At 45.2% G+C, this 25,988-nt stretch overlaps 3 protein-coding genes across 4 annotated transcripts in view; 1 reads left to right on the top strand and 2 right to left on the bottom strand.

The window, feature by feature from the left end:
* LOC118242319 (uncharacterized) overlaps nucleotides 1-9,034 on the bottom strand; it is a 29,665-nt gene extending 20,631 nt beyond the window's left edge. The window contains exons 1-4 of the mRNA XM_081722140.1: nucleotides 8,772-9,034; nucleotides 7,427-8,449; nucleotides 5,194-7,042; nucleotides 158-3,906 (exon numbers count right to left, since the gene is read on the bottom strand). Coding sequence (XP_081578266.1) covers nucleotides 7,028-7,042; nucleotides 7,427-8,449; nucleotides 8,772-8,795 — 1,062 coding nt within the window. The 5' untranslated portion in view covers nucleotides 8,796-9,034 and the 3' untranslated portion in view covers nucleotides 158-3,906; nucleotides 5,194-7,027. The remainder of the gene's footprint in view (nucleotides 1-157; nucleotides 3,907-5,193; nucleotides 7,043-7,426; nucleotides 8,450-8,771) is intronic.
* A 1,680-nt stretch (nucleotides 9,035-10,714) lies between these two features.
* Nucleotides 10,715-24,150, bottom strand: pygb (phosphorylase, glycogen; brain). Its single transcript, XM_027017806.3, has 20 exons — nucleotides 23,821-24,150; nucleotides 22,197-22,298; nucleotides 20,551-20,629; nucleotides 20,261-20,364; nucleotides 20,026-20,157; nucleotides 19,657-19,768; nucleotides 18,314-18,396; nucleotides 17,636-17,779; nucleotides 17,321-17,413; nucleotides 16,939-17,085; nucleotides 16,293-16,456; nucleotides 16,061-16,175; nucleotides 15,621-15,722; nucleotides 14,920-15,067; nucleotides 13,902-13,960; nucleotides 13,386-13,527; nucleotides 12,886-13,093; nucleotides 12,527-12,661; nucleotides 12,293-12,359; nucleotides 10,715-12,051 (listed from the first exon to the last, which is right to left on the bottom strand). Exons 1-20 carry the CDS (start codon nucleotides 24,061-24,063, stop codon nucleotides 11,899-11,901), a joined length of 2,532 nt encoding a protein of 843 aa, XP_026873607.1. The 5' UTR covers nucleotides 24,064-24,150; the 3' UTR covers nucleotides 10,715-11,898.
* A 71-nt stretch (nucleotides 24,151-24,221) lies between these two features.
* On the top strand, nucleotides 24,222-25,934 carry LOC113582167 (barrier-to-autointegration factor-like). 2 transcript variants are annotated; one of them, XM_027017814.3, is made up of 3 exons: nucleotides 24,222-24,557; nucleotides 24,819-24,959; nucleotides 25,234-25,934. In XM_027017814.3, exons 2-3 carry the CDS (start codon nucleotides 24,834-24,836, stop codon nucleotides 25,378-25,380), a joined length of 273 nt encoding a protein of 90 aa, XP_026873615.1. In that variant the 5' UTR covers nucleotides 24,222-24,557; nucleotides 24,819-24,833; the 3' UTR covers nucleotides 25,381-25,934. The 2 variants fall into 2 exon arrangements, with proteins under 2 accessions (XP_026873615.1, XP_026873614.2); XM_027017813.3 differs by having other exon boundaries at nucleotides 24,793-24,959.
* Nucleotides 25,935-25,988: the final 54 nt, after the last annotated feature.

Genomic DNA, 25,988 nt, shown 5'->3' with positions numbered 1-25,988 from the left:
TTAAGACAAGTACATTTAGATGAGGCATTTGGATATCTAAGTATTTAAGTAACGTTCTTATTATTCAATTAGTCACATTCTGTAAATTAGATATCCCATTTTTACATGAAAGTTCCATTTGTTTTGTTACGGAATTATTTCCCTATTAGTTCCTTACCTGGTCATGATCAGGATTTGCCATTTTATTGTATGGTTCAAAGAAGTACAGTTCTGCAACGGACTACTCTGAGTCGCGTCACTCCGTTATTATACCCTGGACTCTCCCTCCGCCCACTGCAACAGTCATTGTGCAAAAATCGAAACTTAGAGCTACAACCGAAACTGAACAGTACTTGTGCAGGAATTGAAACTTAGAACTAATACCAAAACTGAACAGAATTTTTGTAAACTTTACATGAGTATTGGCTAATTCTGGTCACAGTTCTTAGGGGCAGGGTCATTTCATAAGCTCAGCCAACAGATATGTAAAGTGATAACTGGCTTTTTGTCAGGTTAGAATAGCGTTGCTGTAATAAGATCTTCTATTTATCAATGACAAGTGACTTTGCCATTATATCAATGATGGTATCACTGAGAAATAGTAACCATAGAAATAGTAACAGCTTTCTCAATGTCTAAAAGAAATTCTGATCACCCAGGTTTTTCCTAGAACTTCATAGAAATTCTGAGGTAAGAGATTCAGACACATTAGTATAGTACTAACAAAGTTTAACTATACAGAAATTGTATAAAAGAATATTGTTCATTGAATAAAGAAAAACAGAACACCAGTGTACACTTGTTGATTGGTTCTCCAATATAACGACCAAGCTAAAATTTCAAAATTATGTACATTTTTGAAATGAAAAGATTTGGGAGGGAAAAAGAGAGTAGGACTAGTTCAACAGGAAATGCCAGAACTGTCCCTTGTTCAGTAATATCACAGCATGAAGACTAAAACACCATACCAACACTGCAGAGGAAAATGAGGGAAAAAGCTTTATATTTACATACAGTATTCCTGATTGATTATCTGGGAATCACAGAAACCGACCGTGCACGTATGCCAGATTGTGGCATGCAGTATGCCAGATTGTGGCATGCAGTATGCCAGCTCTTGTCTTGTATTGGTTCAGCTGAGTTTGAAGTGAGAAGATGGAACCAAAGGCTTAATCCAGGAACAGGTCTTCAAAGCTTCACCCTGAAGTTCACCCTGAAACATGAGGTGTTGTGATTTACAGAGGTGCACATCTGGCCCTCCGTGCTGATTGGGTGTAGGGCTGGGCAGTCTCCAATCGTGTCACATCTGGCCCTCCGTGCTGATTGGGTGTAGGGCTGGGCAGTCTCCAATCGTGTCACATCTGGCCCTCTGTGCTGATTGGTTCTGTGGGCCATTTCCCATCTCACTCCTTCACAGGCCTGCATTTTAACTAGACATGAAAGTCCACTTTATGTTCTTGCCATATAACAGGCGTATCGTGCAATACTGAACAAATGTACTCGGAATACAAATAACAATAAACACAATTGTGAATCTCTAATAGTGCACAGACCGTGTTGGCAGGAGGGCTCTGGAATTGCCAATCTTCTGTCCAGAAGGCTCACTTCATCTCAGTACTAGCATCCCTCCACTTCCTGGCTCCATCAGAAACATGGATCACCCCTGGGAACTCGGCTGCCCTGTCCTCTGCCTCTTCATTCACACATTCTCCAAGGTATCTCAGCAGGTGGCGGCACTGGATTACCATCGTCTCAAAAGTGGCGTTTCGCTCCACTTTCCTTTCCTCTACTCTTTCAATCTCTTCTTTTGAATTTCACGCCATGACACTGTCTTTTCCCGCCAAACTTAACATCATTGTCATCTACCGCCCTCCAGGTTCCCTAGATAACTTCATTGATGAGCCTGACGCCCTCCTGAGTCAATTCCTCATTGAAGGAAACCCACTCATTTTCCTTGGTGACTTAAAAACTTCCATCAGACGAGCTACATTCCTCCTGCATCCTTCCACTGTTGATGTCATTTGACCTTGTCCTCAACCAGTGTCCTCCGACTCAGAGTGGGCAACATTCTGGACCTGATTTTCACTCGGACCACCACAACATCGGACATCATGGTCACCCCCTTCCACCTCTCAGACCATCACATTCTCTTTCCATCTATACCTCCCCAACATGTTCTTCCTCCTTCTGTCGCAATCTGCACTTCATCACTCCTTCGTCCCTTCCGTTTTGTCCACCGTCCCTCACCCTCTTTCTTCTCTCTCTCTGGACACGGTCACTAATACTGTCCTTTCTATGTTCTCCTCATCGATTAATCTTCTGTGCCCTATCTATTCTAGACCTGCTAAGTCCTCCCCACCTAACCCCCTGGCTAACAGAAACAGAGAGGCAGTGGAGGGAACCTCACCTAGATTCAGACCTCAACTCATACCAGTTTTCCTTTCTAACTTCTTACTGGAAGTAACATCTGCAAATTCTACAGAATCAGCCCTCATAGCAGAGAAACGTCATGCTGCTAAAGCTGCCAAACTGTCACCGGTCTTGATTTTTCTGGCCATTTCGGCATCCTTTGACACATTAAACCACGACATTCTCTTCTCTCCAGCCTGGGAAGACGAGCATAGAGACTATTCTCCATCCTGGCTCCCAGATGGTGGAACGAACTTCCGCTGGCAGTACGGACAGCAGAGTCCCTTGCAGTCTTCAAACACAGACTTAAGACTCATCTATTTGTGGAATATTTTAATGACCACTGCATTGTGACTGCAGCTTTAATTCTACCACCCAGACCATTTAGAACACAGAACGTTGAACATATTGCAGCAGAGCAGTTTTGTTTTCAAGCAGGTTTTATTCTTCAACGATAGCAATAACTTCACAAACATTCCTTATAGTACTGATTCAAAGAAGGCCTCTGTGCTCTGAGTGTGCAAACTCATCTAAATCAATCCACCAAATAACCCCCAGACCCCTGCCTGGGGCGAGCGGGGCATTAAGGTTGAAATGCTCAGAAGCTTTGTTTATGCGAACTTTTTTTTTTCTTTTTCAGATGCTGCCCACCAAATTTCTTTTCAACTTAAAATGTGGTTCTAGCCATTATAGAGACTGAATATAGCAGTGCAAACAAGACAACATGGAGTCATAAACGGTTGCCACAGTAACCTAACTGCTCTGCCAGTATCTCCAGGTAGGATGGGTGGAGTTCGAAACAGTTATTCCGACCTGCCTAATTGTAATAACTGGAAAAAGTGTGTCGTAGCTTGCTTCGCGGTGCTTCCCAAACACCGTGTGTTCGGGAAGTCTGATTAATAAACAGCTGCTAGTGCTGAAAGGAACAGCGGTGCTTCATTTATGGTGTCACTTTCATCAGTTACGTTTTGCGCAACTGCTCTAGAATTAAGCAATCCCAGCGAGGACAACCACTTCTCGTCAAGTGAAGAACTGCTTGAGTCACTGCCGAGTCACTAAAGTTTCTACCAAGCCTTCTCCAAATATGCTGACTCATGTTCCCGTCAAATGTTCTGTTAACAAATTGACAAACATCCAGCATTTCTGACCATGCACCGACATGTTTGGTGTACAACACTCACGATCAGTAATCAGTTTTGGTTAAACAAATTGGACTCCCTTTCACAACTGTGTAGGACTTCCAGGTTGATTTAAAAACAGAAACAAGCAGAATCTCAGCGCAGGCAGAAGTGACGCAAGTCTTTATCAGGCAGGCGCTGTGAGATAAAAGTGTGGTATTTAAATATTCACATGGCCAGGATACCATTCTAGACCACACTGCTCTTCTGTGAGCTTAAACCCGAGAATTCCTGAGTTGGACTTGTACAGTATGCAATTTCATAGCTTAGAAGATGTGGAAAAATTCATTTGTAATTTGTTTCAATTATCCACATTTGACCTTCAAAAAACTCAGAAGATCTGAGAAAAGAAAAAAAAAAAAGTCATCTAACGTTATCAGGCAAACACGGACAAGGTCTCAATGAAACTTTCAGTTATGGTTTGAATTGTGTCTGTCAGGTTATGTCCCCATCTTAAAACAGCAATCAAGGAGCATGCACGCACGCACGCACACTCTCATACATACACACGCACACTCTCATACATACACACGCACGCGCACACGTACACTATTGCGCACACGCACACACCCCCCCACTCATACGCGGGCACGCACACCCACCCCCCCACTCATACGCGGGCACGCACACCCACCCCCCCACTCATACGCGGGCACGCACACACACACACACCCCCCCACTCATACGCGGGCACGCACACACACACACACCCCCCCACTCATACGCGGGCACGCACACACACACACACCCCCCCACTCATACGCGGGCACGCACACACACACACACCCCCCCCCACTCATACGCGGGCACGCACACACACACACACCCCCCCCCACTCATACGCGGGCACGCACACACACACACACCCCCCCCCACTCATACGCGGGCACGCACACACACACACACACCCCCCCACTCATACGCGGGCACGCACACACACCCCCCCCCCCACTCATACGCGGGCACGCACACACGCACACACCCCCCCCCCCACTCATACGCGGGCACGCACCCCCCCCCCCCCACTCATACGCGGGCACGCTCACACACCCCCCCCCCACTCATACGCGGGCACGCACACACACACACCCCCCCACCCATACGCGGGCACGCACACACACACAGACACTATTACAAACACACTCTTATACACACGCACGCACGCACACACAGACACTATTACAAACACACTCATACACACACTATTACAAACACACTCATATACACACGCACGCACTCACACACACACTATTACGAACACACTCATACACGCATGCACACACACAATTACAAACACACTCATACACACTCACACAATGTAAGAAAGAGTAACAGGATCTCTGGGGAACTCTATCTTGTCACTTTGTACTCACTGATGAAACTCATCCTGGCCAATTACGGCCAGTTCACCCCACCACAAAACTTATTCTTTTAAACGCTACCAAAACACAAGGTTCTCTCAATGTAAACGGTTTCACTTAAATTTACATTTTTTTGGCATGTTTGATTGGTTGCACTATGCTGAATGCGTGCGAGTGGCATGTTTGATTGGTTGCACTATGCTGAATGCGTGCGAGTGTATTCAGAAACCAGCGTTTGATCGGCTGCTTGCCAACATTTCATTCACCTTCAAACCTTTTATATATCAGAGTGCCGACATGACTTCTACCCCTCGTAAGTACACACTATGCATGCAGAAGGAGCCACCCTGGACTTAGACCTGCAGTCTTACTCCAGTAAAACGTGGATCTGGTCCAAAAAAACAGGAACCTGAGAGGGAAGAAAACAGTTATGTACGTACAAAGGTGTTCTTAACAACTTGCTTCTGTATGAAAGAGATGCGGCCACTACTTTAAGACAACCGTCCTCTGGTGCAGCGTCGTTCGGCTCGACTGGACGCCGTGTTTGTTTGTTTTTTTTAAAAAAAAACAACAACAACCCACGAAGGTGACGAAGTAAGGGCGGGCAGCCAGAACCAGCGAGCAGGACCCCGTGTTTTTAACCCACGCCACGGGATACTGACTGACGCAGCTGAGGAACTTAGCTTAGCCGAGCCTCAGCTACACCACACACACACACACACACACACACTTAAGCTACAACAGCAGCTGCAGTTTAAAATGTCCCCAACGTTACACGAACGTTGCCTTGGTCGTCCAGCTGGCCGCCTAAGCCCAGTAAAAGCAAGAACAGCGCCCTTACATAACGTTACTGTTCTGGTTGTAGCTCTTCTGTCAACCATCCCGTTAGACAGCGCAGCTAACGTTAGCCAGCTAGCTAGCTAGCTAGCTAGGGGTGTTGTTGCTAGGCTACCTGTCAAAGCAACGTTACCCGAGTCTTACCTGCGTTCACCCTTTATTATCTCTCACGGTGAGCAAAGGGGAACTTATAACTCGCTATTTCGCGACTATCCTCGCTGCTGTCCTTAGACCCTTGGCCGAGATTCACGTACCGGTCACCGTTCCGCGATCATCCGTGCACCACCCGAAGGTTCCCGTTCCCTGCGCATCGTAAAGAAGCCGCCAGACGTCGGCGCTGCAGCGCCACCTGCCGGCGCCTTTTTCAAGTGAACTTCACACGAAGCCTTTGTGTGGCAGGTCAGAGTTTATTGTTTGTATGCGGTAAGCTCGATTCATTTTACATAGAAATATTTGCTTTTACACAATATACCTTATTATTCCATACTTGAATTATACAAATATTTCAAATATCACCCAGTCCAGTTATAATTAAAGTATAACATGAAACATCTTAATGCAAAATTGACACAAACTAGGAATGATTATACAATTACATAGAATTGTTTCAATAAATTGTATAGTGTTATAGATCTCACAATGTCCAGGAATTCAGTGTTAAAATAATAGAAAAAAATAATTCATATAAAAACTACCACCAAATCAAGTCAGCTGCAAAAGAAATAGTAAAACATAAAAATAGTTGTAAGAGTTCAAGCATTAGCTGTAGACAAACTGCACTGATACCTGATTATAAACACAGACTATATCCTTTGTGCACTTGTAATAAATATAATCTAATGGGTGTGTTCTGCTACTGCCATAGATTTGTAACCTTTTCACCAAAGTCTACCATAGGCTGAGTTATTGTATTCAATAATTCATTAATACGTGAGAGAAATACTTGAATCCTGATGAATTAATATTTTGAATTCAATAAATCCACATCTGAATATGGTTTTTGCACATTTGCATATTTTATAAGTAACATGCATTTATTTCCATTGGTCACACATTTGTGCTCCTTTTAATGCTAAGCAGCTCGACCTACCTTGGCATCAGTCTTACTGCTGCTGGCGTTTTAACTTAAAATAAACACTAAATATATTTACTAGCCGTTTGTGACGGTAAAATAAAACAGCTAGTGATTCGCTGGTCAAGGCACATGATTGCAGCTTGCAGGACCCAAGTGGGAGAACGGGTGTAGTTGCCACAGCGATGATGTCAGATGAGTTTAGTCTGCGTTGAAGCAAAAATAGTTTTAAAAGAACTCTCCATTCTAGTACTGTGGTGGGTATTGACGGCTGGACACAATATAATTTCAGATTACAATCACACTATGTACTCTATTATAGCATGTTCACAAGTTTGACAGATTATAGTGACAACTAGCTGAGATAAAACTAAAAATAGACACAAACACGTCGATCAGAGTTTATAGAGCAAAATTTCAGATACAATCCAGAGCAAGTTTTTTTTTTACCCTGCAAAAGCTGTTTCTTATGTTTAGCTGTTTCTTAAAGCTTTCTCATTTTATAATAGGCCAAGTGCACATTATCTCCTGATTCTCTCTTTAAATCATTCACATTTATTTTCTAGTTTTCAGTCTGTTTTAATACTCACCTCACTCTCCTCTTTCAGTTCTTTTTCTGAACCACTCACAACTTCCTCCATGTCTTCTACCTCCTTTTTCAAACATTTCAACAATGCCTCCGGCTCTGCCTTAGTTTCATTCCTTGTTAGATGTATTTTGGCAATTGTACAAATTTCAAGGGCATTTATGAGTCTTTTTTTTGTGACCTTAATGTGAGCTGAAGCCTGTACTGGCAGGTGAAAGACTACACTAACCTGATCCCATACGTAGAACACATGGGACGGTAGATATTCGAGCTCCCCTGATAAAAACTGATACCTGTGAGTTTCTGAAATAGCTTGTGCTTTCCAGATAATTTTCCCATCACGGTAACCAACAAATTTACTATCTTCAAGAGCTGGGAACGCTCCAAAATGTTCGTTATACTCGGGGCTGTGAATCAGCACAGCGTACACAATCTCCTGTTTATAGGCGATGGTCTTAAACACTCTGAGTACTGGCTCCTTTCCTCCGCAGTTCTGCTCTTTGTACCGTTCCAGCAGCTCGGCCAGTGGAAACGTAAAGCGATAATTGCCATAGCGGGATTCGTGAGTTTGGAACAGTGGTGATGTGGTGAACTTTTTCAGAAACGGTTCCTGGCTTTCATATGAGCTTGTTGCTTTATTCGTCTCTAAGTAGCGTTTTTCTGCAGAATTAATTTCCTCGTCAGTAATTTTCAAATCCCACCATGAGAATTCGGTGTTATTTGGCCTGAATTTCTCTGACTTCCATATCTCAAGTAATGCATTTTCCTCAGTGACATGTGCTACATTTGCAACATGGAATTCAACTGGCTTCGGATAGCTTTGAATGGTTTTACTCAAGTAATCTAGCATCCTTGGTTTCTCGCTGTAGATTTTTGACCCCTGATTCCTACTGCCCAGCTCACATAGCTTATTCCATATTGTACAATCTTTCTGAAATTCCAATTTCAGGTCATCTATGCTCAGGTGCCGGCCCTCGACTGAGATTTCAGTGATGAAACGTGAATTTCGCGTCACCTTGAAATCCACCTGGAACATTAGATGTGATTACAGTCACATAGAAGAAATAAGAAAAAAATATTGGTATGGGATTTAGAACCCCTGAAAAGGTTCAAAACAATCTTTGTGATGTTTATCTTGGCAGTCTAACACTATGAGCTTCTTTCTGACCTCAGTATTTTTAGGATGCAGTTTAAGACAAGTACATTTAGATGAGGCATTTGGATATCTAAGTATTTAAGTAACGTTCTTATTATTCAATTAGTCACATTCTGTAAATTACTGATATCCCATTTTTACATGAAAGTTCCATTTGTTTTGTTACGGAATTATTTCCCTATTAGTTCCTTACCTGGTCATGATCAGGATTTGCCATTTTATTGTATGGTTCAAAGAAGTACAGTTCTGCAACGGACTACTCTGAGTCGCGTCACTCCGTTATTATACCCTGGACTCTCCCTCCGCCCACTGCAACAGTCATTGTGCAAAAATCGAAACTTAGAGCTACAACCGAAACTGAACAGTACTTGTGCAGGAATTGAAACTTAGAACTAATACCAAAACTGAACAGAATTTTTGTAAACTTTACATGAGTATTGGCTAATTCTGGTCACAGTTCTTAGGGGCAGGGCCATTTCATAAGCTCAGCCAACAGATATGTAAAGTGATAACTGGCTTTTTGTCAGGTTAGAATAGCGTTGCTGTAATAAGATCTTCTATTTATCAATGACAAGTGACTTTGCCATTATATCAATGATGGTATCACTGAGAAATAGTAACCATAGAAATAGTAACAGCTTTCTCAATGTCTAAAAGAAATTCTGATCACCCAGGTTTTTCCTAGAACTTCATAGAAATTCTGAGGTAAGAGATTCAGACACATTAGTATAGTACTAACAAAGTTTAACTATACAGAAATTGTATAAAAGAATATTGTTCATTGAATAAAGAAAAACAGAACACCAGTGTACACTTGTTGATTGGTTCTCCAATATAACGACCAAGCTAAAATTTCAAAATTATGTACATTTTTGAAATGAAAAGATTTGGGAGGGAAAAAGAGAGTAGGACTAGTTCAACAGGAAATGCCAGAACTGTCCCTTGTTCAGTAATATCACAGCATGAAGACTAAAACACCATACCAACACTGCAGAGGAAAATGAGGGAAAAAGCTTTATATTTACATACAGTATTCCTGATTGATTATCTGGGAATCACAGAAACCGACCGTGCACGTATGCCAGATTGTGGCATGCAGTATGCCAGCTCTTGTCTTGTATTGGTTCAGCTGAGTTTGAAGTGAGAAGATGGAACCAAAGGCTTAATCCAGGAACAGGTCTCCAAAGCTTCACCCTGAAGTTCACCCTGAAACATGAGGTGTTGTGATTTACAGAGGTGCACATCTGGCCCTCCGTGCTGATTGGGTGTAGGGCTGGGCAGTCTCCAATCGTGTCACATCTGGCCCTCTGTGCTGATTGGTTCTGTGGGCCATTTCCCATCTCACTCCTTCACAGGCCTGCATTTTAACTAGACATGAAAGTCCACTTTATGTTCTTGCCATATAACAGGCGTATCGTGCAATACTGAACAAATGTACTCGGAATACAAATAACAATAAACACAATTGTGAATCTCTAATAGTGCACAGACCGTGTTGGCAGGAGGGCTCTGGAATTGCCAATCTTCTGTCCAGAAGGCTCACTTCATCTCAGTACTAGCATCCCTCCACTTCCTGGCTCCATCAGAAACATGGATCACCCCTGGGAACTCGGCTGCCCTGTCCTCTGCCTCTTCATTCACACATTCTCCAAGGTATCTCAGCAGGTGGCGGCACTGGATTACCATCGTCTCAAAAGTGGCGTTTCGCTCCACTTTCCTTTCCTCTACTCTTTCAATCTCTTCTTTTGAATTTCACGCTATTACACTGTCTTTTCCCGCAAACTTAACATCATTGTCATCTACCGCCCTCCAGGTTCCCTAGATAACTTCATTGATGAGCCTGACGCCCTCCTGAGTCAATTCCTCATTGAAGGAAACCCACTCATTTTCCTTGGTGACTTAAAAACTTCCATCAGACGAGCTACATTCCTCCTGCATCCTTCCACTGTTGATGTCATTTGACCTTGTCCTCAACCAGTGTCCTCCGACTCAGAGTGGGCAACGTTCTGGACCTGATTTTCACTCGGACCACCACAACATCGGACATCGCGGTCACCCCCTTCCACCTCTCAGACTTTAATTCTACCACCCAGACCATTTAGAACACAGAACGTTGAACATATTGCAGAAGAGCAGTTTTGTTTTCAAGCAGGTTTTATTCTTCAACGATAGCAATAACTTCACAAACATTCCTTACAGTACTGATTCAAAGAAGGCCTCTGTGCTCTGAGTGTGCAAACTCATCTAAATCAATCCACCAAATAACCCCCAGACCCCTGCCTGGGGCGGGCGGGGCATTAAGGTTGAAATGCTCAGAAGCTTTGTTTATGCGAACTTTTTTTTTTTCTTTTTCAGATGCTGCCCACCAAATTTCTTTTCAACTTAAAATGTGGTTCTAGCCATTATAAGTGCTCACTCTTAACTATAAAAGCACCTGTGGGTGGTTAATTTCCTGTTGGATGTGGTAGAATAGAGACTGAATATAGCAGTGCAAACAAGACAACATGGAGTCATAAACGGTTGCCACAGTAACCTAACTGCTCTGCCAGTATCTCCAGGTAGGATGGGTGGAGTTCGAAACAACAAGTACACGATGGAGTTCTTCTAGACAATTTTGAGAGAGAGCGAGAGAAAACCTAAAAATCAATAGTTAGACTTACTCTTCTATCAAAGAAATGACTATGAACGAAAATTGGGCAAGCTATATTATGACGTCTAAAACTAACACCCCTGGCCTTCACTGGTCTTGTTGCTCCATTGTGATGACAGCATCATTAAAAAGGGCCAGCAGGTGCTAATTGCTAACCACAGTACAAGGGCTAACCAGGTGCTAATTGCTAACAGCATAAAGGATAGCAGGTGCCAACAGCCCACATTGGCTTGCAAGCAAACGACAGAATAAGAGTGCTATTTAGCTGAGCGTCCGCTATGGCATCTGTGCTTCAACAGTGTATCGGGATTATAGAGGCACTTAAATATGGTGTACAGTCAAGGCAATTAAACATTATTAATAATCCAAGAATTATATATTCGATATCTGGATTGAACAGTGTTTATAAAATAAGTGCAACATATGGGGATTAATCTACAGGTGTGATGGAGTTAACGATATAAAAGGTTAAGTTTTAGTTTGTCTCAGAAGAGACCTCTTCCCCAGGCTTAACCTGCACTTGTCAATGGTAACATTAATGCAACCAAACTGAACCAATCAAGTGTATAGCAGATCTAGAAAATAAACTAGACACACCTGCAGTGTCAAAAGGAGGGGAGGGATAGAGCAGGCATCGCTAATTACTGGCCAATCTGCCACAATTGCTTTCTCAGTCTCTGGGCTCATTGGGTGGTGGGATCTTTACGTCTGATGGCTCCACCCCCCAGATCTCCTTGGCGTATTCCGATATGGTGCGATCACTAGAGAATTTGCCGGAGGCAGCAATATTCCTGATCACCTTCTTCGTCCACTCTTTGGGGTGCTGAAATCAGGAATGTGAGAGAAAAAGAGAGAGTTTTTGACAACAATAATGCAAACCTAACCACTCCACATGACCACACCGTGTGTCAATGGTTGTAATGTCCCGTAGTTATTCTACCAGGTTACACTCTTTCACGAGCCTCAGTACAAACTGGTGGCAAGCTAGCAGAGACCAGTCTCTGTACCAGGATGGCTATATTGTTTTTGCATGTGATTTGCATGCAAGGCTCTGCACAGCTCACGTTGTAGAGGTTGTTGACCTTCTCCTGAGAGTTGATGTAAGCCTCGTAGTCAGCAAACACCTTGAACCTGAACAGAATGTGAAAGCATGTTAGCTCCTCAATGGAGACGATTAGCACGTTTCAGTGGTTTTATTTTTATAAAACCTCTACAGATACCCAATTCATTAAACAGTCCAGTTCAAAGATAAACATTGTTTTAGGCACGCACACACACAGGCACATACACTGGGTTACCTGTCGTGATGCATGAGCATGTTGACGATGCCCTTAAACAGCTCTGGTTCTTTGGGACTGAAGAAACCTGTGCGGATCTGGTCCATCACCTGCCTGAGCTCTGGCAGCCTCTCATAGTACTCCAGAGCATTGTACCTGCCCACCACACAGACCCCAGAACATTACGCCCACCCACCACACAGACCCCAGAACGTTGAACCTGCCCACCACACAGACCCCAGAACATTACGCCCACCCACCACACAGACCCCAGAACGTTGAACCTGCCCACCACACAGACCCCAGAGCTACAGGGATCAAAATCAGACTGAAGCAGTATTAAAGAATGGATCAATGAGTCAACCATTTCCCTCCCTCACCCCTTGCGGTCCATGGCCTCCACCTCCTCCACCCTCATGCCGAAGATGAACAGGTTTTCCTCTCCGGCCTCCTCTGCCATCTCCACGTTAGCTCCGTCCATGGTGCCGATGGTCAGGGCTCCGTTCAGCATGAACTTCATGTTGCCCGTTCCAGAAGCTTCAGTGCCTGCCGTGGAGATCTGCTCCGACAGGTCCGCTGCCGGGATCACTAAACAAGAGCAACATCACGGACACTCTGAAACACTGCGGGTAAACAGCCACAACACATCCCGACCAGTGGGAGCTTCGAGCCCTTCTAGTGAAGTGTGACGCAAAAAGGCAGCGTGTCTGGCCCCTCCCCCTCTCTGAGATTCACTAGAGAAAAGGCTGAGGTTGTGTGCGCTCTGCAGGTCTGCAGTCCACTTCAAAGCAGGAGGGGCGGGAACGCAGGGGCGGGGAGGAGGGGCAGCGTTTCTCTGAGGTCGCTGAAGTTCAGGTGTGTGTGAGTGTGGGAGACTTGCCTTTCTCCGCGAGGGTCACTCTGTAGTTCTCCAGGAAGATCACCTTCAGCCTGTCACCCACCACTGGGTCGTTATTCACCACCTGTGCCACTGACGTGATCAGCTTTATGATCATCTTAGCCATGTGGTACCCAGGGGCAGCCTGTAGGGGGGCAGTATTGGACAGGACAAACAAAAACACAAAAAATGATTACATTTATCTGATGCTTTTATCCAAAGCAACTTACAATTATGAGTGAGCACAACTTGACCAATTGAGGGTTAAGGGGCTTGCTCAGGGGCCCAACAGTGGCAACTTAGCAGTGGTGGGGCTTGAACCAGCAACCTTCTGATTACTAGTCAAGAACCTCAACCACTGAGCTACCACTGCCACTTATGATCAATGTAATGAGTACTGCCTGTGGCTTGAAAATATAATTTTCTTGAAAAGGGTTCTTAAAAAAAAAAAGAAAAAAAGTGTGGGTTATAAATTAAAATGTATTAAAATATTCTTTGAAAAATTAGGCAAAGACCCACCTTGCCGCCAACCATTATTGTTCTGGGCACAAACATCTTATTTGGTTCCTTTTTGATCCCTAAGCAAGAGAAATTATTAGTAAAACAATTATGTAACAGAAGTGAAATGATTAGTAAATTATGGGAAGAATGAATTGGATAGTACAATCAGTAAGTAGTGTTGCACATGAACTTGACAAACTTTCTAATATTTTTCTGAATTTTCTTTCAGTGATTTGTGCTCATCTCTATTCAAACTGGAGATGGGATCAGTATGGCTTGAAAGTGCGTGAGCGTTGTGAGTAACCTACACTGGGTATTCCTCCACTCTCCTCTTCCTTCCCACACCCCACCCCACGGCCCTTATAACCAAACACAAGCAGTCTACAGTCTACCAGACTCTCTAACCTGAACCTCAGCATCCAGACTCTAACGGTTCAAAATGTTACGAAGACGTTTGCTACTCATGAAACAGCCAAGAACCTTCCAGAACCAGGTGGAAAGAGGAAAACCGATGACAGGTTCCGTGGAAAAGCCACCATGTACAACAACATGCAAAGATCTTCAGGCTGGAATTCAACCTGTACCACACACTGGCATGGAAAGGGGCAAGCGAACTTGTTCCAGAAGCTCCAGACAAACCACAACCAATCAATGAAAAGGTCCTAGGAAAGGAAACCCAAATAGTGCACTCTGGCAAGGCAAACCAGTGTTGTTATCTGAAGTGGAGCCTGTAATGAAACGTGCACCTTATAGAAGAATAAAGGACCAAAGCACACATCAACCTCAGGAAAAGGTTGAGAACGAAAAATGGACCTTTTTAAACTGGCCAGCAATGATTTCTGAGCTCAACCCAAATGAAATTTTTTGGCTGGAGCCAAAATCTGCTGTTGGGAAGAGGGGCGCTGCAAACAGTAAAGATTTTAAAAGAACTGCAGTGGAAAAGTGGAAGTGACTACATGTATGTATTCATTTATTTCTGAAGATATTGTCGCTGATGTACAAAAGGGTAAAGTTGTGTGTGTGTATGTTTTCTTACTGTTGTAGTAGGTGATGATATGTAGGCAGTTGAGTAGTTGTCTTTTGTACTCATGGATCCTCTTGACATGAATGTCGAAGATGGACTCTGGATTGATCTTAACTTTGTACTGTTTTTCCAGGTACACTGCCAATTTCTGTTTATTCTCCTATAAAACACACACACACACACACACACACACACACACACACACACACACACACACACACACACACACACACACACACACACACACACACAATTAGTGTTTCTGTGCTACTGTTTGGGGTTTATCATTCAAGAATCTGTGATCTATTTTTACATTAAAGCATTCAAATAATGCTAAAGACTTAAAAGTAGTAAACAGGGAAGCATTAAGAATATTTAATATGGTAATTTTATGCATTGGATTTAGGACCGTCATGGGAGTTATGTGCATAATTCTCATTCCTATTTCTCACACTCCTGATTTAACCTCCCAGGACTGAAGACTATTATCCAGCTTAGATAACTGCGCGATGGCCTGAGCTGGGAAAACAGGAACGTGCACAGGGCCACATCAGGTACCATGCTGTGCAAGAGAAACCCTCGGACACAGAGCCAAAAGCAAAGCCCTCAGCAAGGCGGAGATGGAGAAGCAGAGACTGGTTTGAATCGTTATTCATGTGGTCCACCAGGCCTCTCTTTTTGTGTGTGTGTGTGTGACAGGGAGAGGCAGTGACCTGTTTGACTTTGGCCACGTCCCTGATGAACACATCGTCGTTGATGTAGTCCAACAGCTTCCTCAGCTGGTACAGGTCCTTCAGGAAGTCCTCGCCGATTTTCTACGACCGGACAGCCACAGCACACAAGCAAATGGTTCACGTGTTAAATGCTCGCCACAGCAGAAGCCAAGAAGAAACCAAGATCCACAGAGACGAATCCCTCTTCCAGGGATTTAGAGTGTTTCGAACAAGGAAACGAACATGTCTGAGCCAGGGAATTGCTGAATAGAACAGTGTGGACCTCGCATTTCAAAATAAAAGTCCCTCCTTGGCCTCTGCTGTGACCTGACGTATAGTTGGAAAACTAAACTCTGCTCAGTATGGAGGTGCTTTACACTGTTTCCTGATGAACAGTGGATTACGCTAACAGGGTGACTGAGTGGCAGGCAGGCGTGCACCTCGGCGATGATGTCGGCCAGGCCGGGGTTGCACAGGAGAAGCCAGCGGCGAGGGGTGATGCCGTTCGTTTTGTTCTGGAACTTCTCTGGCTCCACATCGTAAAAGTCCTTAAACCTTCAGGAAAAAATGAAAACAAGCCAAGAAACATAAAAACACCTCATTTAATTATCTGCCAGCGTGCCACCTCGCCACTGTGAAGCTGGGCACGTCGGAACACGGGCTCGCACTCACACTGTGCTCTTGACGATGTCGGAGTGGATGCGCGCGACTCCGTTCACGGCGTGTGAGCCCACCACACACAGGTGGGCCATGTTGATCCTTTTGGGGTCACCCTCCTCGATTAAAGACATTCGACGCAAGCGCTCGGAATCCCCCGGATACAGGGCAGAAATCATCTACAGGTAGGGGGAGAGAGGGAGAGAGAGAGAGAGAGAGAGAGAGATATTTTTTTTCCAACTAGTCAACTTAAGTTATTTCAATCTGCCTCACTGTCACAACGGACATGATCAGAAGTCTAATTTTATATATATGAGCTACACGACCCTAACTAATAACCAAATTCAACATATTAAAATCATAACTTAAAAAAGCAAACAAAAAAAAAACCAAAAAACCACTAAAATACTACAAGATTTATAAACAAATATTCAAATATCGCTTTGGATAAAAGCGTCAGCTAAATGCCGTAAATGTAAATGAGCAGGAGCCACAGTTCACAAAGAACAAAATAAATAATATCATGTAGCTTATATAAGGCTCATGTGGGCAACCGCTCTCATTTTCGAGTTATAATTTAGAACTCATTATAACTTTATAATGAGTTCCAATGATCGATGGACACGCGTGCGCGTGTGTGCGCGCTCTCGCGCATGCTCACATCCAGGTGACGCTGGTTGATCTCGTAGATGATGAGCAGGTGTCTGGGCAGAAGTTTCTCGAACATGTACACAGGCCAGCGCTCCAGAGCCTCGGGTAGCACCGTGTGGTTGGTGTAGGAACACGTCCTCCTAGTGATGTCCCAAGCCTGCAGCACACAACAGACCAGTCTGCTAAAAGTTTTTTTAAATGCAGCCACGTACAGTGAATGAGGTAAAAAAAAAAAAAAAAAGATTTTTTTAAGGGCATTATTTCTACAGCATTATTAGCTAAATATAACTCCATTATCTAAATATGACTGAGGTTCTAAGTGAGACTGAGGTTCTAAGTGAGACTGAGGTTCTAAGTGAGAGTGAGGTTCTAGGTAAACGTCGGGAGCATACCTTCTCCCAGCTCATTTTCTCCACATCCAAGAAGAACCTCATGAGTTCAGGGATAGCCAGGGCAGGGTGGGTGTCGTTCAGCTGTATCGCCACCTGACAGAGGGCAGGAAGGGTGACCAAACATCTTGACATGTACATATTATTCTTGTTGTCGTTCGGTTTATTGGGTTAAACGTATCGAATGTTTCGTGCTTGGGCGATGCTGAAGTGCAGTCATGCAAGTGAAGCCACCTGGCCGATTTACGGAAGGAGAGGGTGCGTGAAAGTGGGCGGGGCCGTTTGTCGATTTGTGCTGCAAGGGGCGGAGCGTTCTACCTTATCCGGAAAGCTCTCAAAGGATGTCCGCACGGGGTCCCTGCAGCCAAACTTGGAGGATTTGAAACGTCTGATGATGTCCTGCAGGGTGGCAGCCACTACGAAATACTCCTGCTTCAGACGCAGCTCCTTCCCCTCGAAAAACTGCACGCGCACACACAAACAAACACAAACACACACACAAACACAAACACACACAAACAAAAACACACACAAACACAAACAAACAAACAATGAAGTCTGCAGGGCTTTACTGTGAGAGAAGCCAACACAGTGCCAGCACACGCACACACACACGCACACACGCACGCACCTCCCTAGTGCGAGTCATGCACGTTACCACACAGTAATCACGATCTCCTTATAAAGTGGTTTTTACGGAACCTGCTCGGGCAAGCCTTCACCCTAATCGGCCTCCTGTAGAAACGCAAACACTCCTTGTGCATAAGCACGTACCAAGTATGTTAACTTGCACTTGCACATAAACACAAACCTTAAATATGCTTGCATACATGTCTGTGTGGGCTTGCGTGTAAAACTTTCAGTGTGCCTGAAAGTTGATTCTTTCTGACAGGAAGCCAAACAGCATGTGAACAGCATGCTGGAATGTAATAAACAAAAAGAACAACAGGAAGCAGTCTGCGTCATCACACAGCGGCCGTCGTGGCGGGGGCTCACGTTGTCGTTTGGGTACAGCACTCGCGAGATGTTCTCTGCCAGGTTCCGGTCCAACACGGCTTGAATGTAGTCCCCCACGTTAACTGCGAAGAGAGAAAATCAAAAATGGTAAAGCAGGAAGAAGAATCTCCTCTGCTCTGTCAAATTCATAAATGAATCCATTAATTCAATATTGTTTTGGAGGCCAACCGTTTTTCATTACAGCCCATTTTTTGAGCATTGTGTTGCGGCACTGAAATATGATATATGATTTATGTTGTTGCCCTAAAGCAATGACCACGAGGTCTTAAGAAAAGCCGTCCACAGATATGCCTGAGTATACTTCCTTAAAACTACTTTAAGGCTCACTAAACACCCAGCAAGTGGGGCGAGTGCGCGGGCACGTTTAACGCGGTGAAATCACGCTGCACAATGAACTGACAGCAAAGTTTTAGTGTTGAATTATTACTAGGCGTCTGTTCTAGGATCAAACCAAGACTTTCTGTCCATTAGGGGGAGCTCCTATAGGTTGGTGCTATAATCACAAACAACAGTGTATCCAGGGGCAACACCGGCAGGTTGCCAGATCCTGTCCTGTTATTTGTGACAGTGTGGTGTGGGCAAAGGAGTTATATTTAGTATTCTGTGCGGATATCCCGCTCTCTGGCAAAGGTATAACACTCCCAAAATCCTGTTATTCTAGAACTTTCGGGTGTGCATAAGCAGAGAATAAAACCCTCTGACAAAACATGCATCCAAATCTAGAATCGAAACCAGGGTCAGCAAACTGAACAACTGAACAGACATTACAAACAGATTTTAATTACCATAATGAAGAGGTAATGAAACAGCACGTGCTCAGCATTTTAATACAATGACCTGTTATCTTAGTGAATCTCACTCTTGGTTCACGTTTGCCATGTTTTGTTTGTGTTTTTTTTTTCCTAGCCCTAGTGCATGCTGATACCCAGACAAAACCATGAACGAAGATGCATGTAGTGGGTCTAGGAAAAGATGCAAAACACTGCCCCTTTGTGCAAAAATCAGCCCAAACTAACAGAAAAGTGTCGAGAGGCCAGTGAATGCACGTGCACATGTGTGTGTGGTGAAGATTGAGAACACTACAGCATAACAGGAGTCAACAATAGCCAAAAACAGAAGAGAAATCTTTCAGTAAAGAGCGCAGAGTCCATGTGATTGTGGAACGGTGTGAGCTCGGCCAGACACAAGCCATGTGGGAAATGAGCGCGTACCCGCACAGAAAACAAAGCGTTAGCATAAGCCTGTGCAAGAGAGCGCAGGGGTGCCATGGTACTGCCCGTGCGTACATGCGTGCGTGCGTGTTTGTGTGTGTAGAAACATACACTCTTGCAGGTTGAAGTCATTGGGAGCCTTGGCAGACCAGAGTCTCATGGTGTTTACGGTGTTGTTCTTAAATCCAGGGACTGGAGTGTCATAGGGCATGGCCAACACCACCTACCACAGAGAAAAGTTGGGGAAGAGATGGCAGAGAGAGAGAGAGAGAGAGAGAGAGAGACGTTTGATAAAAAAAAAAAAAGCCTTTATCTAATCAACTCTGCAATTCCACCATTCTTTTTTCCTGTCTGGATTCTGTCAGGTTAGAGTCTATAGCGCCATTGGACCAATAATCCACAAACTCAACAGACTTCACTGAACAGGTTCTACATACAGACTGCATCCACCCCCCACCCCCAAGATGGTGATTGGCTGACCTGCGTGTCCACCCACTTTGGCCCCGCCCCTGTATGCTCCACCCGACCATAGAAATGCACAGGGAGCATGTACTCTGGACGGGCCTTCTCCCATGGGTTACCATAGCGTAGCCAATCATCTGCCTCCTCCACCTGGAAGGCAAGGACACATTGGCTAGTCAAAGCCTTCAAAAAATTGCCATGCCAGTTGTTTAGCCAATCAAAGCTCAACAGAAGCACCCTCCCCTGGCTGTACCTGCCAGCCATTGGAGATCTTTTGGTTGAAGATACCAAACTCATAGCGGATGCCGTAACCATACGCTGCTAGACCCAGAGTTGCCATAGAGTCCAGGAAACAAGCTAGAGAGAGAGAGAGAGAAATAATTTATTTTCTACTTCTGCTTCACTCTTTGCATTGCTTTGGCAAAACTGTACAGCCGTAAGGCATATTGTAAAATGTAAAAAAAGACTTTTATAAAAAGGGAAGTTACAGACGTTAGCATTTCCCCAGAAAGAAAAAAAGTGTTTGCGTGTACGCGTGTGTACCTGCAAGCCGTCCTAGACCACCATTACCCAGTCCAGCGTCCTCCTCGATATCCTCCAGCTCCTCTAAATCCAATCCGAGCTGAAACGTCCCCCCCACACACACCACACACACACACACACACACACACTTATAGCCGTGCTACACGTTGAGCTGAAACGTCCCCCACGCCACGCGCTATGCCTTGAGCACCCGCTTTAACAAGAACGCTCATTTTTGAAAGCGCCTTGTAGATGCACAGGCAGCGATTCAAAGCCAATACGTTTGGGTTGTCCATTCACAAGCACTTTGAATGGACAGTTTCTGGCCCCAGGCTACTGGCCAGGTACTCTCGGATGGGTAGTGCTACCAGCCAATACCCTGCTGGCATCACTGCCACGATGAGGACGGTCCGGCATCCTATAGCGTTCAGACACTAGTGGTGATGTGGTCAGAAACTGTCCAGTGTTTAACAGGGAAGAGATTGGCTGACAAACCGTGCACGGTAAGATATGAGCTATGATTAGAGTGGGCAGTGAGTGTAACACAAGGACGTTTGGTATTAAAATACATCACCCAAATAAACTGTAATTAGCAATGAATTAAAACTGCCTGGGACAAGTTCTGGCACAACTTGTTCTCCTCCTCCAAGATCTCCTGAAATGTATGTTTGTTTAATTTGTTCTGAAGCATGTCTTCACAGTGAAGGTCTTGTACCTATAACGCTGAGGCATTCCATCCTGATAACTACGTAAAGGCGTGGCGTGCACGCGAACGCGCCATTAAACACCTTCACTCTCGTACTTCTAAAGTTCAGATGCAGCTCCACCAACGTTCCCAGGATCCCTTGTGCTTCCATTCCAGCCCAGATGGCGCAGACCCTCCACGGCCGAGCCGGAGGGGGTTGTGGGATTCTGCTGACCCAGACCTTCCTAAACCCAGCGGGGGGGAAACGTGGTACTGCTTCACCCACCATATGGCTCTGTACACAACTGTAAAACCAGCACTGTAAAACCAAGGTACATGCCAGGAAATGGAGGGAGAGGGGCACATTAGGAAACCGCAAAACTGACTTGAAAATTAATTATCCATCAGAAAACACGAACACTACTGTGGCCCCGTGTGTGGTTCATCATCAGGCAAATAGCACGATTACTGCAGCATATGCACTAGACTATGTGGGAAAACCGGCCTGCGTACTGAAGAAGTTCAGTTGGTTGCTATCCAGCAGACAGCAGTCGTACTGTAACATTCAGATAAACAGGTCACCCCTGAGCAGTTAAATCATCACGAAGCAGTTTGGTTCCTGTGGAGCAAACAGCAGGAACACTGCAGCCATTACCTGGTAGACAGTATCAACACTGCAGTTCTCAGAAGCAGGGCTTCCTTAGCATCTAGTACACGGTCACACTAAAAGACGTACATCGTGGTTCGATTACCGGTGTGGTGCATCACGTTGAAGTCTGGAGTAGATCAGTGACGAGTAAAGGGTTGCGTTCCCATTTACAGCGTTTAGCCAACTTCACGTCCCAAAGTGACTTACAAAAATGCTTTGTAGTCTCCCTGGAAGAAGTCCTTAGGTCAGACTCCCCGTTTGGCTTGGTTAGCATTACCCAGAAGACATAATGTACACTGTAAGATGCAGACACCGCGTGGATCGACTTGTTACCTGATAGATGGCCTCGTCGCAGGTGTTTTGCAGGCCCAGGTTGACCATGGTGTTCTGCAGGGTCCTGCCCATGTAGAACTCCAGAGAGAGGTAGTGAACCCGCTGAAAGGGGCAGAGAGAAGGGCCGAAGTCAGCTCCGTGGTGCATCGCTTCTGCCCGTTACACATTCCCCTCGGAATCCTGCTCGTCAGCACATACTGCGTTACGTGCATGGCTACGTCGAGTTTTCTACGTTTACGAAAAGGAGATTTGCTCTGTTTGTGAAGGCCAGGGCAGACTTCAGCAGTAAAGCCATTAGCAAAACATTCTCCGCCTGCTACAAACCAGACTCCCAGCAGAGAAATGACCAAAGCTAAACTGGTTCAAAGTTCAGCAGTGAGTTAGTACTCAGTTTAGCACAGCACTAATCCAGGCCACATGTACAAAAGAGAGTCCTAACTAATACAGGTCTGTCTGTGTGTGTGTCTCTGTGTGTGTGTGTGTCTCTGTGTGTGTGTGTGTGTGTGTGTGTGTGTGTGTGTGTGTGTGAGAGAGAGAGTAAAACGTTTGTAGTTAGCCCCTCACCCCCGATATAACAGCATTCATTAAAACACTGAAAGTTAAGGCCAATACTAGATCAGTTCTCTTAAACAGAGAAGTTAATAAATAACTTTTATTAAAATTCCCACCCAACTTTTAAAGCAGGGGCCAATATCATTACAGTCCTCATTAAAACCACATCGTGTTTCCATACCTGTGTGAAAATTGTGAAGGTTGAAATACAGATTGCTGAACAGGATTTCTTATGCAGCCTCATCTAAACGCTGAAGGCTGTAGCCAGGTCTAAGCACGCGTGCAGTTACCCAGTAGACTCCTTAGGGTCTCCTGATTGGTTCGATTAGTTTATGTTCCACGCAGCCACCATGGTACCGGGCTGTACTTAATAACCCAGGACAGGCTCACTTTCTCTGCTGGGTGGTTCTTTTTTTGCCCAAAGCTGGCCAGCCTATTGGAGTGACAGCAGAAGTGTTTTTTAATGGCTTATCTGAGGAAGTGTTTCCAACGCAATGCTGTTTCACCCACGTTCAAGATTATGTTTACTAATAAACATCATAGCATGACACTTCAGTGCATGGAATGAGATGTTTAGACAACCAGGTGAAAATTTTCCACCGAAAGAGCAGCAGGAATATACCCACGTAGTGAGTTGGCATGCCCCAGGCAGACAGAGGGGCCCTGTGTGCTCCCTGTGTGCCTGCACGGTGGTTAAAAGTTCAGGCTGTGGGGTCCAAATCCAGAGAAACCACTGAAGTGCCATTGATGCAATGCCCTGCAAGCCCGTGTTGCATTAATTGTTCAGTACTGCTACTGTAACTCCGAGGAGCATTTCTAAATTGCACACATCCGAGAAGGGTGCTTTATTGTGAAATCATGAAGAAGCCCAACGTTTCCGTCTAAAAAATTAACCCATACGCGCCACGGCCCTTAAACCTACGGCGCCCCCAAAAAGTGCGCAACATGCAACAGCAGCAATCTATGAACTTTCTGCACGATCGGGGGGCAGTTTTGCACAACAGTCGGGCACCCCCGCCCGTGCACCGCCAACGCACCTTTACCTGCGGATGCAAACCCCCCCCCCCAGTACCTTCGGGTCTTTCTCGTAGTAGTACTGCTGGGTGCGAATCCACCGTCCGACTAAGTGATCGCGGACGGTGTGCGCCAGCGCGAAGTAGTAGTCTCGCGGAGTGGCCACGTTGCGGTCCTTGACCAGCGTGAAGTGCAGGTGCCTGTTGAAGCTCTTCTTGATCTCAGCCACGTCCCCCAGCCCCGCGATACCGCGCACGCTGATCTGCTTTCGCTTCTCGTGGTCGGTCAGTGGTCTCGCCATCTCTGGGGAGGCTTTCGATCTGCACGGACCCCTGTGAACGCGGAGAGCTCGAGAACAAGGACTTCCGCGAGACACACCCCTGTTCGACCGTGCGTTAGGAAGTGGGCGGGTTTTGGCGCTGCCTTCTGATTGGCTCTCAGCAGCGACCGGGCTGTTTTCTGACAGGCCAGAGCTAAGGGGGCGGGCCTTAGTGCTGCCCTCTGATTGGATAACAAGCAGCACTACGGAAGTTTTTACTGCGACAGCTGAGTGACTATAAATGGGCAGCAGCTCGGAGGCGAACTTATTTCAACTCTGAAGCGATCAAGCCTGAAATGTGGCATAATTAAGCGATGGCGGGATTTCGGTCATTTAGAGAAGACCCCATTGCCAACACATCAGACGTTTCTACTCGGGCGTTTTATGCGATTCTTCTGAACTTTACCACACCGCGCCGTCAAAATACAAGCAAAATTGGTTTAAAAGCCACGTGATCAATTGCGTGCTGAGTATAAGTACGCGGGCAGGTTCATTAACTTTTAATAATTCACTTAATTAAGCATTATAAACGGCTGTGCAAGCGTATACAAAGGCAATGTCTTTGCAGAGACCTGTATAATGTCTCCAGGAAGCTGGGCTTTACTGTCCACCCCATAGTGTCCAGTTTAATTGATTAATAAATTGGGCAACCACGTATGTAACTTTAACTTGAATTAAAGTGTTACTATAGTATTTATTCCCTGTTCTTAGGATTCTCATGTTTAATAAAACTGCAGTCCGACCTGGCGGAGATGTCCACCACCTCACAGAAACACAGAGACTTCGTGGCGGAGCCCATGGGGGATAAACCCGTCACGGCTCTGTCTGGAATCGGAGAGGCTCTGGGCAAGAAGCTGGAAGAGCAGGGGTTTGATAAAGTGAGTCGAAGGAGTTTGCATTAGTGATGATGTTCCATAAAAATGGGTGGCCTTCTAAAACCGTGGCCTAAGGGTTTCTAGTGCAAAACAATGCAGGGCGAAGGCTCTCTCTCTCTCGTCAATGAGCGATTTGTATAGAGATCTTTGCTAAAATCAAAGGTCTTAATTTAAAAACGCAATGTGGCCTGCAAACGCTGAAGCATTAATACGGCCCATGTGAAAGTGTAAGGACTTGTGTAACTTCTTCTTTTTTTTTTTTTTTTTTTCCCTGCAGGCGTTTGTGGTCCTGGGGCAGTTCCTGCTGCTGAGGAAAGACCGCGAGCTCTTCGCCGAATGGTTGAAGGACGCGAGCGGCGCGAACGCGCGGCAGGCGGGCGCGTGCTCGCAGTGCTTGCAGGAATGGTGTGACGCCTTTCTCTGACGCTGGGCCCCGTCTGTCCTGCTCCGTCCTGCAACACTACTGCTGGTGTGTTTGTTGTTTGGGCCCATGTTTTAATTCGAGGTTCCTGTTTAAAAGCACGCCATTTAAACTTGGACCTGGGGTTTGCAATGTGGCGTTTGCACGCCTAACACTTCCATTATGAATAATAAAACATTAATATTCTTCTAAAACCTTTTATACAAAGGAGAAAATGGATTTTAAATAGTCTTCAAATGGTTTCAGGAACCAGTACGTACTTTATTATATGTTGCGTAAAATGTGACCGTTCGGTGCTTAAACTAACCAGGTTGGGAACTAGACCTATGAATGGATGTTGAGGAGCAGGATCTGAGATGTGCATTGTGTAGCTGGTAGCTGTGAGCCCAGTCCTAGAGCTACTCCACACCACTTGTTTGTTTTCACTCTAACACCTCTAACTTTGCTCACAAAGGGCTTTGTGTAAAGTCAGGTCTGGTGACCCGTGGGTATGAGTGCAAGAAGACCTGTTCCCCTGGCTGGAGGTGGCTGTGTCTACAATAGATTTAGTGTAAAAGCCTGGAAACCTCCAGGCAACTAGGTTTCAGAATGAGAATCATTGGAGAAATTAA

This window comes from Electrophorus electricus, chromosome 10 (genome assembly GCF_041902795.1).
Source record: "Electrophorus electricus isolate QZ-2024a chromosome 10, ASM4190279v1, whole genome shotgun sequence".
NCBI lineage: Eukaryota > Metazoa > Chordata > Actinopteri > Gymnotiformes > Gymnotidae > Electrophorus > Electrophorus electricus.
This window is presented reverse-complemented; position numbering and strand designations above follow the sequence as displayed.

Excerpts from the sequence above, each read along its gene's own strand:
- pygb (XM_027017806.3), bottom strand. The coding sequence starts at position 24,063 with ATGGCGAGACCACTGACCGACCACGAGAAGCGAAAGCAGATCAGCGTG. Across the intron at positions 17,414-17,635 it reads TTGAGAGCTTTCCGGATAAG|GTGGCGATACAGCTGAACGA; the intron begins GTAGAACGCTCC and ends GCCCTCTGTCAG. Across the intron at positions 17,086-17,320 it reads AGAAAATGAGCTGGGAGAAG|GCTTGGGACATCACTAGGAG; the intron begins GTATGCTCCCGA and ends TGTGTGCTGCAG.
- LOC113582167 (XM_027017814.3), top strand. The coding sequence starts at position 24,834 with ATGTCCACCACCTCACAGAAACACAGAGACTTCGTGGCGGAGCCCATG. Across the intron at positions 24,960-25,233 it reads AAGAGCAGGGGTTTGATAAA|GCGTTTGTGGTCCTGGGGCA; the intron begins GTGAGTCGAAGG and ends TTTTCCCTGCAG.